The 15,152-nt window shown below is 39.9% G+C and overlaps 1 protein-coding gene across 4 annotated transcripts in view; it reads right to left on the bottom strand.

Moving 5' to 3' along the window:
- Positions 1-7,235: 7,235 nt before the first annotated feature.
- The window catches only part of sh3d19 (SH3 domain containing 19), a 109,388-nt gene continuing 101,471 nt past the window's right edge, over positions 7,236-15,152 (bottom strand). For 3 of the 4 annotated variants that reach the window (XM_078405924.1, XM_078405932.1, XM_078405941.1), the window contains 2 exons: positions 14,394-14,580; positions 7,851-7,986 (listed from right to left, as the gene is read on the bottom strand). In XM_078405924.1, the coding sequence (XP_078262050.1) occupies positions 7,982-7,986; positions 14,394-14,580 (192 nt within the window). In that variant the 3' untranslated portion in view covers positions 7,851-7,981. Of the gene's footprint in view, positions 7,987-13,686; positions 13,791-14,393; positions 14,581-15,152 lie in introns of all 4 variants that reach the window. The other variant, XM_078405948.1, reaches the window with a different exon arrangement.

Here is a 15,152-nt window from a genome sequence, read left to right as displayed (position 1 = left end):
TAAACTAAATGTTGAAATTGCCTGATCATCTCTGGCTGCCTTTATGGCATTTTTATCATGTGTAACTATCGACAAGTCTGTAGCAGACTAACACCATTACCAAGAGAACATAAGGGAGTCAGTTACCACCACCAGCTCAGGCGGACTAGGGATGAATAATCGATGCAGTCTTCACCTTGCAACCTGGAGACCATTTTGAAGATATCTGAAATGTCTTGCCCATTTTTTTTTGTGTGTTTCCACAGTAGTATTAGAGAAAATACAAATTTGGATAGCATTTCAAAGGCTGGGTATATGTTTCATTGATTTCTCATACAATAGACAATAGGTGCAGGAGTAGGCCATTTAGCCCTTCGAACTGCCATTCAATGTGATCATGGCTGATCATTCACAATCACTACCCCATTCCTGCCTTCTTCCCATACCCCCTGACTCCACTATCTTTAAGAGCTCTATCTATCTCTCTTGAAAGCATCCAGAGAATTGGCCTCCACTGCCTTCTGAGGCAGAGAATTCCACAGATTTACAACTCTGACTGAAAACGTTTTTCCTCATCTGTTCTAAATGGCCTACCCCTTATTCTTAAACTCTGGCCCCTGGTTCTGGACTCCCCCAACATTGGGAACATGTTTCCTGCCTCTAACGTGTCCAATCCCTTCATAATCTTATATGTTTCAATAAGATCCCCTCTCATCCTTCAAAATGCCAGCGTGGCTTGTAATAGTCACAAATCTGAAAGGGCCCAGTCTCTTGACTGGTGACATGCATTTCCTCCATCAAGCCAGGAAATTAATGGTTTAAACCCTCTGCAAATCATTATTGTATCCCATTCTGTCAAATTGTATCCCATTTTTGGCTGCTGCTTAGTGGCCTTATGCAACAGAAACTAAAGGAAATACACATTTGTAACATAGTCTGCGCTGATTGGATAGATGCAACAAAAAAGTTTTTCACTACCTTGGTACATGTGACAATAAACAAACTAAAAATGGGAGCTTAATGATGGGGCAACTTTTCATAAAAATAGGTGGCTATATTAGATCCAGCTAGATCTGTGGATTGGGTGTGTTTTGGTTATGACTTAACTTTTGCAAATTAATGTTAATTTTCTCATACTGACAATGTTTTAAGTGTGTCACTAAATCGGGGCCAGGTTCTTACACTATTGCTGAAATGAGACTAGGATGGCCAGCAGAAACCTTTGTAGCACTGATCACACAAGTGGGGCTTGGGACCCTACTCCCATTTTCTGTTCAACAAACACAAAACCAACCCAAATATCAAATTTGCCAACAAAAATTGTGATTTGATGGTCCAACTTCAATCTCATAGGACCAAATGTCATCTCTTGTATTTCCCTCTGGACAATGATGCCACCATTGATAATCAGGCTATTATTTGTAAAATACTCATGCCTAATTTCCTCAGAATATCTATGCTCAAAGTTTACTGTCATGCCTTGTCAATTTCTCTGCCCCATACAATCTGCTTCCACCTCCTGTCATTCCACGAGGAGGGCAGTATACTTTCAGGGATCTTTTGTGCAAGTCCATAGCTCCCTGAAAGTGGTAACATTAGTGGCTAGGGTAGTAAAGGCATACAAAATGCTTGCCTTCATCAGTCGGACTCAGGATATTGAATATACAGTTGCAGTCACGTTTTAGTTTTATAAAACTGCTTTGGCCACATTTGGAATATTATGTGTACTTCGGCAAGGTTAGGAGGCTTTTGAGGTGCAGAAGGATTTTGCCTGGATTGGAGTGTATTATAAGGATAAGTTGGAAAACCTTGGATTGTTTTCTCTTAAGAGTCGGATCACTGAAGGGAGAATGATAAAAGTTTTATGAAACTATGAGAAACATTTCCTGGTCAATGTTGAATGCAAATTTTTTTTTCTACATTTTTCCATTAGACCAAATGTTAATTTGAGAAATGTTAAGTTAGTGACATACCATATTTACAGCTATGGAGTCAGAAAGCACAGAAACAGGCTCTTCAGCTCACCATGTTCACCAATGGTCAAGTAACCATCTGTGCTAATCCTATTTACCACTTAGTTTATAATTTTCTTTATCCTGGCAATTGAAGTGCTCATCTAACAGTCCATCTTTACAGCTCAGAAACTAGCCAACGTCTTTTTCCACACTTCTAACAATATTAACATATTTCCTTCCCTTGTGTAACCTCGTAAACCAATCCAATTGTCGCAACTACTCTTTGTGGCACTAGTTCAAGGTTTAACCACTTTCTGCATATAGGCGAGTTCCCTCTAGGATTTATTGGACTACGTTTTAGACTACTAGCCTCAGATCTGAGCCCCCAGCTGATAGAAATCTCTCCTGCAACTACCCTTTAAAAACATTTCATAATCAAAATAATCCTAATTAGGGGTGGCACGATGGCACAGCGGTAGAGTTGCTGCTTTACAGCGTTTGCAGCGCCAGAGACCCGGGTTCAATCACGACTACGGGTGCTGTCTGTACGGAGTTTGTACTTTCTCCCCGTGACCACGTGGGTTTTCTCCAAGATCTTCGGTTTCCCTCCACATTCTAAAGATGTACAGGGTTGTAGTTAATTGGCTTGATATAAGTGTACATTGTCCCTAGTGTGTGTAGGATGTGCTGGGATAGCTGGTCGCTGTGGACTCGGTGGGCCAAAGGGCCTGTTTCTGTGCTGTATCTCTAAAAGAAATATCTTAAATAGCTCTATCAGGTCATCCCACACCTTGTGAAATGAGTCATATCCTGTTCATTTTTTTCAATGGAAGACCCAAGTAAGTCGTATCTGTTTCAAAGCTTTTTTTAAAATAACACCGTATGGTAAATGGAACTATACACAATTGCGATCAAACCAAGGTTGAATACTGTTCACTATAATTCATCTCTGCTTTTCAATCCCACTTCTCTTGAAATGACTCAGGAGATTGATTTGCTTTCTTTAATGGCCTCACAATGCTGCTGCATGTGTTACTGCACCCCTCCCAACCCTTCCGAATTTGGCGGTAAGTTTACGTTTTCTTATTTCATTTCCGCCATTCCGATTTTGCATCACAATTTTCCGCGAAACAGTCGGTAATTGCAATTTGTCAATTCGGCTGCTAGGGGTTCCTAGAGAAATCACCACGCGTCCTGGAAGTCTCCCCGAAAATGTGGCACGTAGGCTGGGCAAGGCAGCCAATCTTGACCTCATCGGGACTTCCATGGCCAATTTGTCAATTCGGTCGCTAGGGGTTCCATGAGAAATCCCCCCACCCTGGAAGTCTCCCTGAAAATGTGGCACCCAGGCTTGGCAAGGCAGCCAATCTCGACCTCATCGGGACTTCCATGGCCGATCGGTGGGTTGAATTTGCAACCTGCCGCCGGGGCTCTGGAACTCCAGCTCAGCTGGAGCGAGCATATCTATCCCCATAGCCGTCTTTTCCTTGGCCAGCTGGATAAACCAGCAAAGCGCTGGGACCACGAGTGCCAGAAAATCAGTGGAGGAACTGTAATGAGTAAATATTAAATTTAAGTTCAAGATTATATAACTACATTAATTAAGACGGGGTTAAAATATAAAACACGGCACAAAGCCAATTACCACCTTTTTGGGCTGATTATCAATATGCAAATTTAATTCAAATACTTCCGTATGCTTAGACGAGTCGCATATATAAACTCTTCATAACTTAGTCATACATTTTATGACCATTGTTCTTTTATTCAATAAGAGAATTGGAATGTGTAAGGAAAAAGCAAAATAGAAAAAACAAAACAACAATTTTTACTTTGTGTTGCAGAAAGTATCTGTTCAATAACCTTTCCATAAATAGCAGAATATACTCATGATAGGCCTGACATTGTACATGTAGTCCAAGAACTACAGACTGTTGGAAATAATAGTCGTTTTTCACACATGAATGTAGCGCAATGCATATGTGCATTTGGGGTGCATACTTTTTTTTGCTAAAACATTGCATTACGTGCCATATTATGAATTTTGATGTAAAATTCTGAATTTTGGACATCAAAATTATGAATTTGTAAAATCAAATATTGGGAGGTCTATTACTGTTACCCCCTGCTCCTCTTATCAGACTTTTCTTTGTGGCAGGCAACAGCCTTGGTGATATTTCAGTTAATTTGTGAATTAAACCTTCATTCCATAAGTTTATTCATATGTGGGGTTTTTAATTGCCGTTTAGTTTAGAAATATAGCCGCAGAAACAGGCCTTCGGCACCCCGGGTCCGCGCCAACCACGATCCCCGCATATTAACACTATCCTACACATACTAGGGACAATTTTTACATACACCAAGCCAATTAAATGTCCCCCACACTCCTGCAGGTGGATACAATCAACAAAAATGTAAGAATTGATTGTAATTCATATCCTAGAGTTTTGTGGGGCATTCAAACTTTTCTCCACCTTAGCTTGCTAATAGTTGGACATTAAGTATATCTATATTGGACAAACAGGATGGAGGAATGGCATAAACAATAGGTTGATTGAGTCCACCAAATTGTCATGGATGCAATTATTAGATTTGGAGAGCTAAGAAACTTATATGGGGTTATAGGCAGAATACCCTGAATGGTCACGGTGGTGAATTTTGTTTAAAATTAACTTGTGTTAAAGGATGTAATATTTAGAGCTAAAGGGGCAGTTTTATGAAAACTGAAACAGGACTGTTCGCCTATGTAATGAGGAAAGAATTATAGTTGAGGGGGAAAGCCACATAAGGTACAGTACGCACATAAGGTATAGTACGCATAATTAGAGTACGCACATTTCCAATATATTATACTTTTCAGTAATTTCATGTAACATCTCATATTATTTGTATTAATATTTTATTCCAGCTGTCTGTTCAGGTTTTAGTAAACTTAAAGGTGTTCTGAGTTTATGTGCTAAACAGGTTTCCTCATCCAGGAAGCTTCATGTTGAACTCACAGAAGCGCGACAGATATTCCTAATTTATTGTTATCCACTCGTTCAAATTTGTATCTCTGTTACAAAAATGAAAAGTCGAATTAGAAGTAGGCCATATGACTCCTTAAGGCTGATTCACCATTTCCTATCTTGGCTGATCTGAATCTACCCTCAACTCCAGCTTCCGCCCACTCCTGGTAACCATTTGACACCATGCCTGTCAAGTCCACATCTATTTGAGCTGTAAAAATTGCTCCTTTACCTACACAAGCCGTTGAAGATGAAAACTCCTATGACCAATGGCCCTTTGAAAGAAAAATAATTCACCTCATTGCTTACTTAAATGGGCGATGAGAAAACATCATCTCCATCGCTCGCCTGTCAAGGTCCTTCAGGATTTTAAAACTTTCAATCAAGTCCATCTCAAAAATTTGAACTTAAGTGGACACAAACCTAGCCTGTCCAACCCATTCATAAGAAAAATCCATGCCAGATACACCTCTGAACTGCTTCTAATGAATTAACATTCCTTCTTAAATAAGGAGACCTCTACTATACAAGATATTCCATATGTGGTCGCACCAGTGTTCCCAAGTAAATTAAGCATGATCGTCCCAATTTTACAACAATTGCCCCAACAATAAACAGTACCTTTCTATGGAATCAAAAGAACAAAGTTTCGATTTCTTCAGTCTTAAGAAAAGTTCCAATTCAAAACGTTTTCTGTCCTTTTCCCTCCACAGATGCTGCTTGACCCGCTGAATTCCTCCAGTGTTTTTTTCAGTCAACATTCTACTTGGTAACATGGTGTTAGGACAGTGACAGCAAGATGAAGGAAATTGTTATTGACCTCAGTAAGATTTTTTAGATTTAGATTTTTTTAGATTTAGAGATACAGCGCGGAAACAGGCCCTTCGGCCCACCGGGTCCGCTCCGCCCAGCGATCCCCGCACATTAACACTATCCAACACGCACTAGGGACAATTTTTACATTTGCCCAGCCAATTAACCTACATACCTGTACGTCTTTGGAGAGTGGGAGGAAACCGAAGATCTCTGAGAAAACCCACGCAGGTCACGGGGAGAACGTACAAACTCCGTACAGACGGCGCCCGTAGTCAGGATCGAACCTGAGTCTCCGGCGCTGCATTCGCTGTAAGGCAGCAACTCCACCGCTGTGCCACCATGCCGCCACGGGCGGTGGAGTGCAACATGCCTCAATTAGCATCAATGGTGCTGAAGTGGAAATGGTTGAGAACTTCAGGACGGTGTATACTGTACATTTCCAATGTTGTGTCATGGACCAACCACGCTGAAGCGACTGCCAAGAAGGCGCATCAACATCTTCACGTTCTCAGAAGACAGGAAATTCACTACGTTTCTAATGACTCTTACAAACTTCCACAGGTTGGGAACCGCTCTGCCCAAGACCGCAAGAAATTGCAACATGTTGCGGATGTCGCCCAGTGCATCTCACAAATCAGATTCCCCACCATTAACTCCATCTACATTTCGTACTGCCTCGGAAAAGTAGCCAACACAATCAAAGACTAGTCCCACCCAGGATGTTCTTTCTCCTCCTCGCTAGGGTATAGTCCAAATCACCTGTACCTCACTGCGGCCATGGTCTTTGTCTCTGAAACTGATGTGCTACAATGCTGAGAACCTTTGTACATATGACAATAATAAACCTAATTGCAAAGCATCTGCAGGATCTTGGATCTCCGACAATAACATTCTGCTCGATTTCTAATTTACTTGCAATTTTAAAATTCCACATGGGCCAATTAATGATTGCACACTTCCAATTTAACAATTTCAAGTTGTAAGTGCCCCAGCATTGACTAGCCCACATAGTACACCACTTGCTATATTTTACCCAGCTGCAACACGTTCTGACTTGTAGCAAGCTTGCCTCCCTTTCCATTTATTAAATAACCCCACATATCCTGACAATTTAGACTTACGAATGTTATCCATCAATGGCCTTTAGAGGAGGCACACTTCCTTTGGAGTACAATGGTTTCTATTTATAGTGTATTATTTTACCTGTATCTAAGATTTCGACTCAAAAGCACTCAGTGTTAAAATGAATATGACCACCAGATGGCAGCATTGTTGAAATCAATTTTCATCATACTGCTAACAAATTATGTTTTGCTTTGAGGTGTGTTAAAATGCAGATTAATGAGTCATGATGCAATTTATACGTTCACAGTGAAAAAAATAAAGTATTCCAATAGTGCTGAATGATTATATTTTGAAATCATTTCTGAAAAAAAAAAATCCCCAAAGAATTGAAATAAATATTGTTTATTGAAAAGTTTATCACAAAGCACTGATACTGAGAAACATCACTGGTGAAGAATCCACACCAAAATAATTTTGTTTCTGCCAATGCCCAGTTACTGTTGAATAATACTACAGGCAAACCATGAAGCCAAATTTTATTTTTTGTATAAACATTTTTTCTTTAAAAAGATATGAAATAACATGCAGTGATGCTTTTTTTTCATTGACATTACATTAAAGGTAAATTTCCCAATTGATATGCAAGTTAAAGATGACAGCACAAATGGGAAAACCAGCCCATCACTGTCCACCAGCATATGTTGACATCAGTGAGTAATTTTACATTGTAATAATATCATTTTTACGTTCCTCATTCAATACTGGAATTTATTTCTCACCAATGTATAATTGTCATGGAGTAAAATTATAATCCGTAGTATAGCTTGAGAGTACAAATCCTGACCACCCATCCACCCACTGCGTCCAAGTGACTTGTGGTACATCCCAGTTCACAAGTAATAGAACATTTAATTAATTACTTCAACAACTAAATTTGCTTGACTGTTGTGTTCACGTGCTTTGTGTTCCTTTGGTACAAATAAATGATTGACAAAGTTCAGCTCTGCTCCACATATTCATCGTTCAGTCTCAGCAAGAGTATTTCACAATGGGTCTTTCAGAACCTGAACAAAACTCCTGGGAAATATCCCCTCTTTTCCCTTTAGTTCCCCTTTCAGCCAGTCAGCATCTATGGATTTGACGAGGATAATTGTATCATCAATCTTGGGGAGAAAAAAAATCATTTAGATACAGTATCTGTTAATATTTACACATACACTAGAATGTTACTACAAATTAATGACGTTGAGTGCTTTTTATTTGACAAAAGGGGCTGGTATGCACGGATTAATATACATGTCACATGGCCAGAAAACAAATTAATGATATTTAACGTTTTATAGGTTCCTGCACTGGTTATGCACAGCCACATTACACTGTTGGTCAATCCTAAAGAATGAGTACTTTGGGGCAATATATTAAATTACTTAATCTTGTTTCATTGTTCAGAAACAAAGCAGTCTTCGAGGTGTTGCTGCAAAGTCAATAAAACAGCAGAGAGTATCAATAATGTTAATCAAAATAGAAATGAGTGAAAGTAAAATATGGACCAGATTGCAATTTAAGAAAAGAAATCAGGAGGGAACAGAGGGGACAGAGATAGCTCTGGCAAATAATATTAAGCATAATCCCAAGAGGTTTTCCAAGTACATAATGGGAAGAAGGGAAACCAAGAGGGAGGGAATCAGACCCCAAAGGAATCAAAATAGTCAACTCTGTAGAGCCACAGGAGATGGGCAAGGTCCTCAACTTGTATTTCTCCTCTGTTTTTACTGTGGTGAAAGACATGAGGACTGGGGAATTTGGGGCAGTCAATGGAGAGCAGTCAATATTACAGGCGAAGTGCTGAAGGTCCTGACACGTATGAAGAAAGACAAATCTCCCAGGCCTGATCAGATGAATCTGAGGACACTGGGAAGCTTGAGAGATTGCATGTGCCCTGGCTGAGATTTACGAGTTGTCATTAAATGCAGGTGAGGTGCCAGAAGACTGGAGCGTGGAAAATGTTGTGCCTCTCTTCAAGAAGGGCTGCAGGGAAAACCCAGGGAACAACAGGCCAGTGAACCTAACATCTGTGGTCAGAGTTACTAGAGGGTATTCTAAGGGATAAGATACATATGCATTTAGATGTATGTAGGGGCTGATTATGGATAGTCAACATGGTTTTGTACGTGGGAGATCGTGTCTCACAAATCTGATTGTTTTTGAAGACGTGACCAAGAAGGTTGATGAGGGCAAAGCTTTAGAGGTTGTGTATATGGATTTCAGCAAGACATTTGACAAGGTTGGATGCATGGTAGGCTGCTCTGGAAGGTTAGATTGCATGGAATCCAAAGCAGGATGAGGGGTAATCTTACAGAAGTGTAAGGAATCATGAGAGGAATAGGTTGGGTAAACGCGCAAAATCTTTTGCCCAGAGTAAGGGAATCAAAAACAAGAGGACATCGGTTTAAGGCGAAGGAGAAAAGATTTAATGGGAACCTGAGGGTTAACTTTTTTTTACGCAAAGGGTGGCGGATGTATGAAACAAGCCGGAGGAGGCAGACACTATCACAGCATTTAAGAAACATTTAGACAGGGTACATGGATAGGATAGGTTGAGAAGGATACATGGCCCATATAGCATGCAGGTGGAACTAGTGTTGTGGGGTCAGCAAGGGCAAGTTGGGCCGAAGGGCCTATTTCCATACTGTATAAATCTATGACTCTTATTTAGAAATTAAGAATAAAGTTTGAGAATAATTTACAAAACAATGTGATAGATGTAAAAACATTGGTATTATTCAACATATAACTAGATTCTATGATCAAAGTAATAATATTGCAACAGTATGTCCAATAGGTTTTTCCCTTTCTTGATGTTTAACGCACTCAATGAATACTATATTTTTTCAGCAAGAAACATACGACCAATTAATTCTAAATAATGCAGAGTGCAATTTCATTGGCGTTCAAGGGCAAGCCTGGTACAGCCCATCCTTTATTTTCCCAGCAGTGAATCCAGTAGCAATGAGGTGTCAGGTGGAAAGTAAAATAAACAATTTGTTACCCTTTATTTAATAAAATCTTAATAGGTTTCATTTTTGCTTTTCAATAATTTATGTTGTGTTTTCTTACTAGTCTAATACATTTTGCAATGTTTGTCGTATTTATAACATCACTACAATATTTGATTTCTTCTTTATCACATAGATTACATTTGAACTTTTCTGCAGTTTCTCCACACTTAGTCCACGTGGAACCGTTCAGGTTGCATTTCTTAGTTCCAATCCAACTTGTTAAAAAGTTACTTTGATTAAAATTTTAATTGTGGAACTAGGATGATGAAATAAAGATGTAACTCTGAAGTGACGCTTCAGTTCTCTGCCAACACACCTTTTTGTCCATAATGTATAACAAATGTATCTGTACCCTTCCACCTTGGAACTTGCTGGAATACAGCTTCGCCAAGAATACAAAGATTGACGTTTGTTAATGTGGTCTTGTGACAAGTGGTCATATTACCGAAAGAAAAAAAAGCACAACTTGGCTGGACTCGTGAGACACGAGTTGTATGGGTTTTCAACTGAGTGCATTTGGAACAGAGTACAAAGGTCAGAATTTGGTGAAGCATCAGAATTAGGTGAATGAGCGACTGTGTAGCTGTTTTTTTTTTTAAAAGTCAGAGTTGAATTAACAAGCAAACCCTGCAGTGGCAATCCATTGCAAAAGTTTTAAAATTAACATCGATACCAAAATGAGATGATTAACTAGACTGAATCAAATAGAAATTACAAAAAGCTATTTTTGTAAGTGGTCAGTGGTTTCATAGTCAGTGGTTGAAAGACTGACTATGAGTCTGACTATGAGTGAGAAGCCTATGGGGATCCAGAGAGTGTGCTCAAGCAGCTCAGTCCTTGCCGAGCCTAACATGTGTAGATGAAAGCAGGGACTGGGAAAGCTCAAGCAAACTGACATTACACAAGGGGACATTCAAGTTGGGAAAACAAGAAATGCATTCTCGCTGAGGACAACAGAGCGAGGAGAACAAACATTATTTAATCGTTAGCCATATATCTATCATTGGAAAATTGGGTGTTTGGCGCTGTAAGGCAAGCAACTCTACCACTACGACATTGTGCCAGCTTTTGGGATGTCTTTTGCTCATTTTCATTTCACAGGGTAGATGTTGAAAAAATGTTTTCTCTTGAGGAGGAATTTAGATCAAGGAAGCTTAACTTCAGAATTAGGGATTGCCCATTTGAGACAGATGAAGAGGAACTTGATTCAGAGGATTATGTACCTTTGAAATTCTTTAGCCTAAGGAGCTGTGGAGGGAGTGTCATCAAGTGAATTCACAACAGAGATAGATTTTCGGGCAACAGGGCTGTAGAGGGTAATGGGAAAGTCGTGGCAAGACCAAGATGATCCAAGATCTTGTTGAATGCCAGAACAGGGTCCATGGACATAATGGCCTACTCCTGGTCGATCTTTTATATTCTTATACCTTTTGTTGATTTTGATAAACAATCCTCGTGACATTTGGATATGTTCAAGTCTTAGCCCAAAGGAATATGTAAACTAGCACGTCTCTATGCAAGATAAAATGGTGCTCATCTCTAATCAGCAATGTGCTAAAAAATGTTGTGTGTTTCAAAGCTGGTGAGACACCCATAATATAGCATTAGTATAAAGTCACTGCAAGACACAAGTCCAATCACCTCAAACTAAAATCTTTCTTCATCAGAGTTAGACTTTGCATCCAGATTGGGCCTCATGTTAATTTATAGATAATTTGTACGGTTTATAGTTGTAACTCTTGAATGCTTTTCAATTGACTGATTTACCCACCTTACTCATCTTCAGCCACCTTGCCTCCCTCCATCCCTTGCTCCATTAAGATTTGCAAGTTGTCCCTAGTGTTAATGTGCTAATGTACAGGGATCACTGGTCGGCGCAGACTTGGTGGGCTGAAGGGCCTGTTTCTGCGCTGTATCTCTGAATTAAACTAAACATGCAAACACAGACCGTGGTCAGGATCAAACCCGGGTTTCTGGCGCTGCGAGGCCGCAGTACTACCAGCTGTTCACTTTCAAAAAGCTTGCATTATTTACCACCCTCTTTCACCATGGCAATTTAATGTCACATCTTCAATATTTTCCACTCCAATACGAATTCCATTGACTACCTATATATACTTCTTTTGACCTCCCAGTTGAGTCATTTCTTACCATTTCCGTGAAATCCGATTTAATCAAAATGTATGCTCGTATTGTATCCTATAGAACTGATGTACACTCAAATCTTTTTACTGCTTTCCATTAACTTCCAGGATCAAAAAAAATTAGAACAGTCATCTTCATACCCCTCAATGACCAGGTCGTCTTATTTATCATAAATCTTCTCCCCCTTTTCTGGCCAAACTTCGAAAATCCCATTTTAGTTTGTGAAGAATGAGGACTTGACAACAGAAAGCAACTGTTGTTTGGAAAAAAAGGAAACATTTTTGGAGACCAGCCCAAGTTCCAACACCTCAGCTGCCAATTGCTGGACACAAAATACTGGAGTAACTCAGTGGGTCCGGCAGCATCTCTGGAGAAAAGGTTGAAAACCTTCTTCAGACTGAAAGATAGAGGTGGGGGTGGGAGGGGGGGACATTGGAGGCGAGAAAAGGCCACAACAAATCAGGGCTGCAACAGTTGATCTCAGGAAAGGTGGAGCCCATAATGGCCCATTTCTGGCTGGGGAAGATGTGCTAACAACAGGGGTACAAGGATGTGAACAGTGGAACTGGTAGGACAACTAGGGTGGGGGAAGGAAATGCAGGAGTTACTTGAAATTAGAGCAATCAAAGTTCATATCGCTGGGTTGTAAGCTGCCCGAGCGAAATACGAGGTGTTGTTCCTCCAATTTGCCTGTGGCCACACTAACAGTGGCGGAGGCCCAGGACAGAATGGTCAGTATAGGAATAGGAGGGGGTTAAAGTGTTTGTCAACAGTGAGATTGCATAGGCCAAGGCGGACTGAGCGTGTGTTCAGCGAAACGATCGCAGTCAATGTGTGGTCTCGATGAAGCGCTGGACTAATCAGGTGTTGACAATGTTCTGTCATAGGGTTACCGAACTACTGAGAGGAAAATATTGAATACTGCATTGGACCTAAACTATTAGTTGGGTGCACTTACAAATCCATTGAATAACAAAAATACTGCCAGTCCTAACATGTTTTTTAACTGGCTAGTATCATGGAATCAGGGCGGTACAGTAGCGCAGCGGTAGAGTTGCTGCTTTACAGCGAATGCAGCGCCGGAGACTCAGGTTCGATCCTGACTACGGGTGCTGTACTGTAAGGAGTTTGTATGTTCTCCCCGTGACCTGCATGGGTTTTCTCCGAGATCTTCGGTTTCCTCCCACACTCCAAAGACGTACAGGTATGTAGGTTAATTGACTGGGTAAATGTAAAAAAAAAAAAATTGTCCCTAGTGGGTGTAGGATAGTGTTAATGTGCGGGGATTGCTGGGCGGCGCGGACTTGGTGGGCCGAAAAGGCCTGTTTCCGCACTGTATATATATGATATATGATGATATGATATGATAATCAATATATTTTTGCTAATGTATTTAAGATAAGCACTGCATGTATTGCAGATCTTTGGATTTTTTTAAATCTTAGGGCTATGGAAGCTAATTTGTTCAGTATATTCAAGGTTGAGATAGATTTTTGAACACCAAAGAAATGATGGGAGATGAAGTGTTGTTTGGACAGTGGAGTTATGATCTTGTTAAGTACTGGAGCAGGCTCGAGGGGCCAAATGTCTTGCTTTTGCTTTTATTCATTATGTTTCTACAATCTAATCAAATTGCAGACTTGTTGCTATATTACATACCTTAAAATTAAGCTCATCTTCATTGTCCCCTACAAAGTTATATAGTGCCTTGGCCATTCCTCTTTTATTCCCAGAAGACTGTTGCTTTACAGAGCTAGTTGTTGCTGAAAAATGATTTATGCAGAAATATTGAAAGCCCAAATAGCTCAGAAGTAATCTCCAAAACCTTATTTTAGCCTACAACTCTTTCAGATAAACTATAGGTTCTCTCTCTCTCAATCTCACTTACTCATTATTTCCCTGATATCGGTTCCAGGAATTTACTTGCAACCTACCCACTAATTATTCACGCTGCATCTAGAATCAAGTTGTTTTTTTAGGACTTTTAATGTTGGCTGAAGGGGTCCATTATCCCTAGCAGGTGACCAATGTAACTGGAATTTGGGCGTCATTGTATAAAGGATAATATGTAGTGTGGAAATATCAAGAACTCTTAGTCAGCAGGTGCGAAATTTAACATACGCTTGTTAAAATAAGACGGCAGTAGATTTGAATAAATGTGGACCATTTACACATAGCATGCAATTTCTGTCCTTTGCAACTCCAGACATCATCATTACGGAAACACAGTGATAGGCGGTTCATAGGTCTCATGCAAAGTGGTACTTTTAATAAGACAACGTATGTAAATTATAGGTTTAAAAAGTAAACAAAGACTGTTCCTATGATTTGATTATTGAATATTCCTCGTCTCATTGCAGAAATACCTGAGCAGACTCGAACAAATGCAGATGGGAAAATTCCCTCGAGCCCATTAAGTTTTCCCTTGTACCATTCAGAGTCCATCTGCTCCAAGATGAGAATTCGATCACCGCGTTTAAATGATAAATCATCACCAGCTTCTGCTTTGAAATCATAAACTGCCTCACACCACTGCAAGTCCAAATCTCCAACCTGCAGAGATTAGAGAGAAATGGTCAGTTTGTTTTCATAGCAGTGGAAAATAAAACTGATTAAAGCAAAGGAAAAGCACAAGAAGTGATTTTATTTCACAGATAAAGCAAGAGGTGTTGTACCTCTGAAGGACCTCAATGTCATGTTTCCTCATGGTTCACTATTGCGCATTTCTCAATGAGCTGCGATGGCCAATGCAAATACAGCCTCTCCTATTTTTAAATATGTGAAAACTACCCCTTCAATCATAAACATTGTGCAAGGCCTCATCAGCCTAGCAAACAAGTTAAAGAATGGAATATTACCAATGCAAATGTGCAAACATCTAATAAAAGTAAATGTGTAGGAAGGAACTGCGGTCTAAACTGAAGATAGACACAAAATGATGGAGTAACATAGCAGGGCAGGCAGCATCTCTGGAGAGAAGGAATGGGTGACTTTTGGGGCGAGACCCTTCTACAGACTAGATTCAGACTTTCAGAATAAAAGTAAATGAAAAGCACCTTATAAAAACAAGTTAAAAATAAGTTAAACATTTACAGTTTAATTCGCTTATAGAATAAATGTGTGCT

The sequence above is a fragment of the Rhinoraja longicauda genome, chromosome 1, assembly GCF_053455715.1.
Source record: "Rhinoraja longicauda isolate Sanriku21f chromosome 1, sRhiLon1.1, whole genome shotgun sequence".
Taxonomy (NCBI): domain Eukaryota; kingdom Metazoa; phylum Chordata; class Chondrichthyes; order Rajiformes; family Arhynchobatidae; genus Rhinoraja; species Rhinoraja longicauda.
The sequence above is the reverse complement of the archived record's forward strand: the minus strand, read 5'-3'. Positions and strand labels throughout refer to the sequence as shown.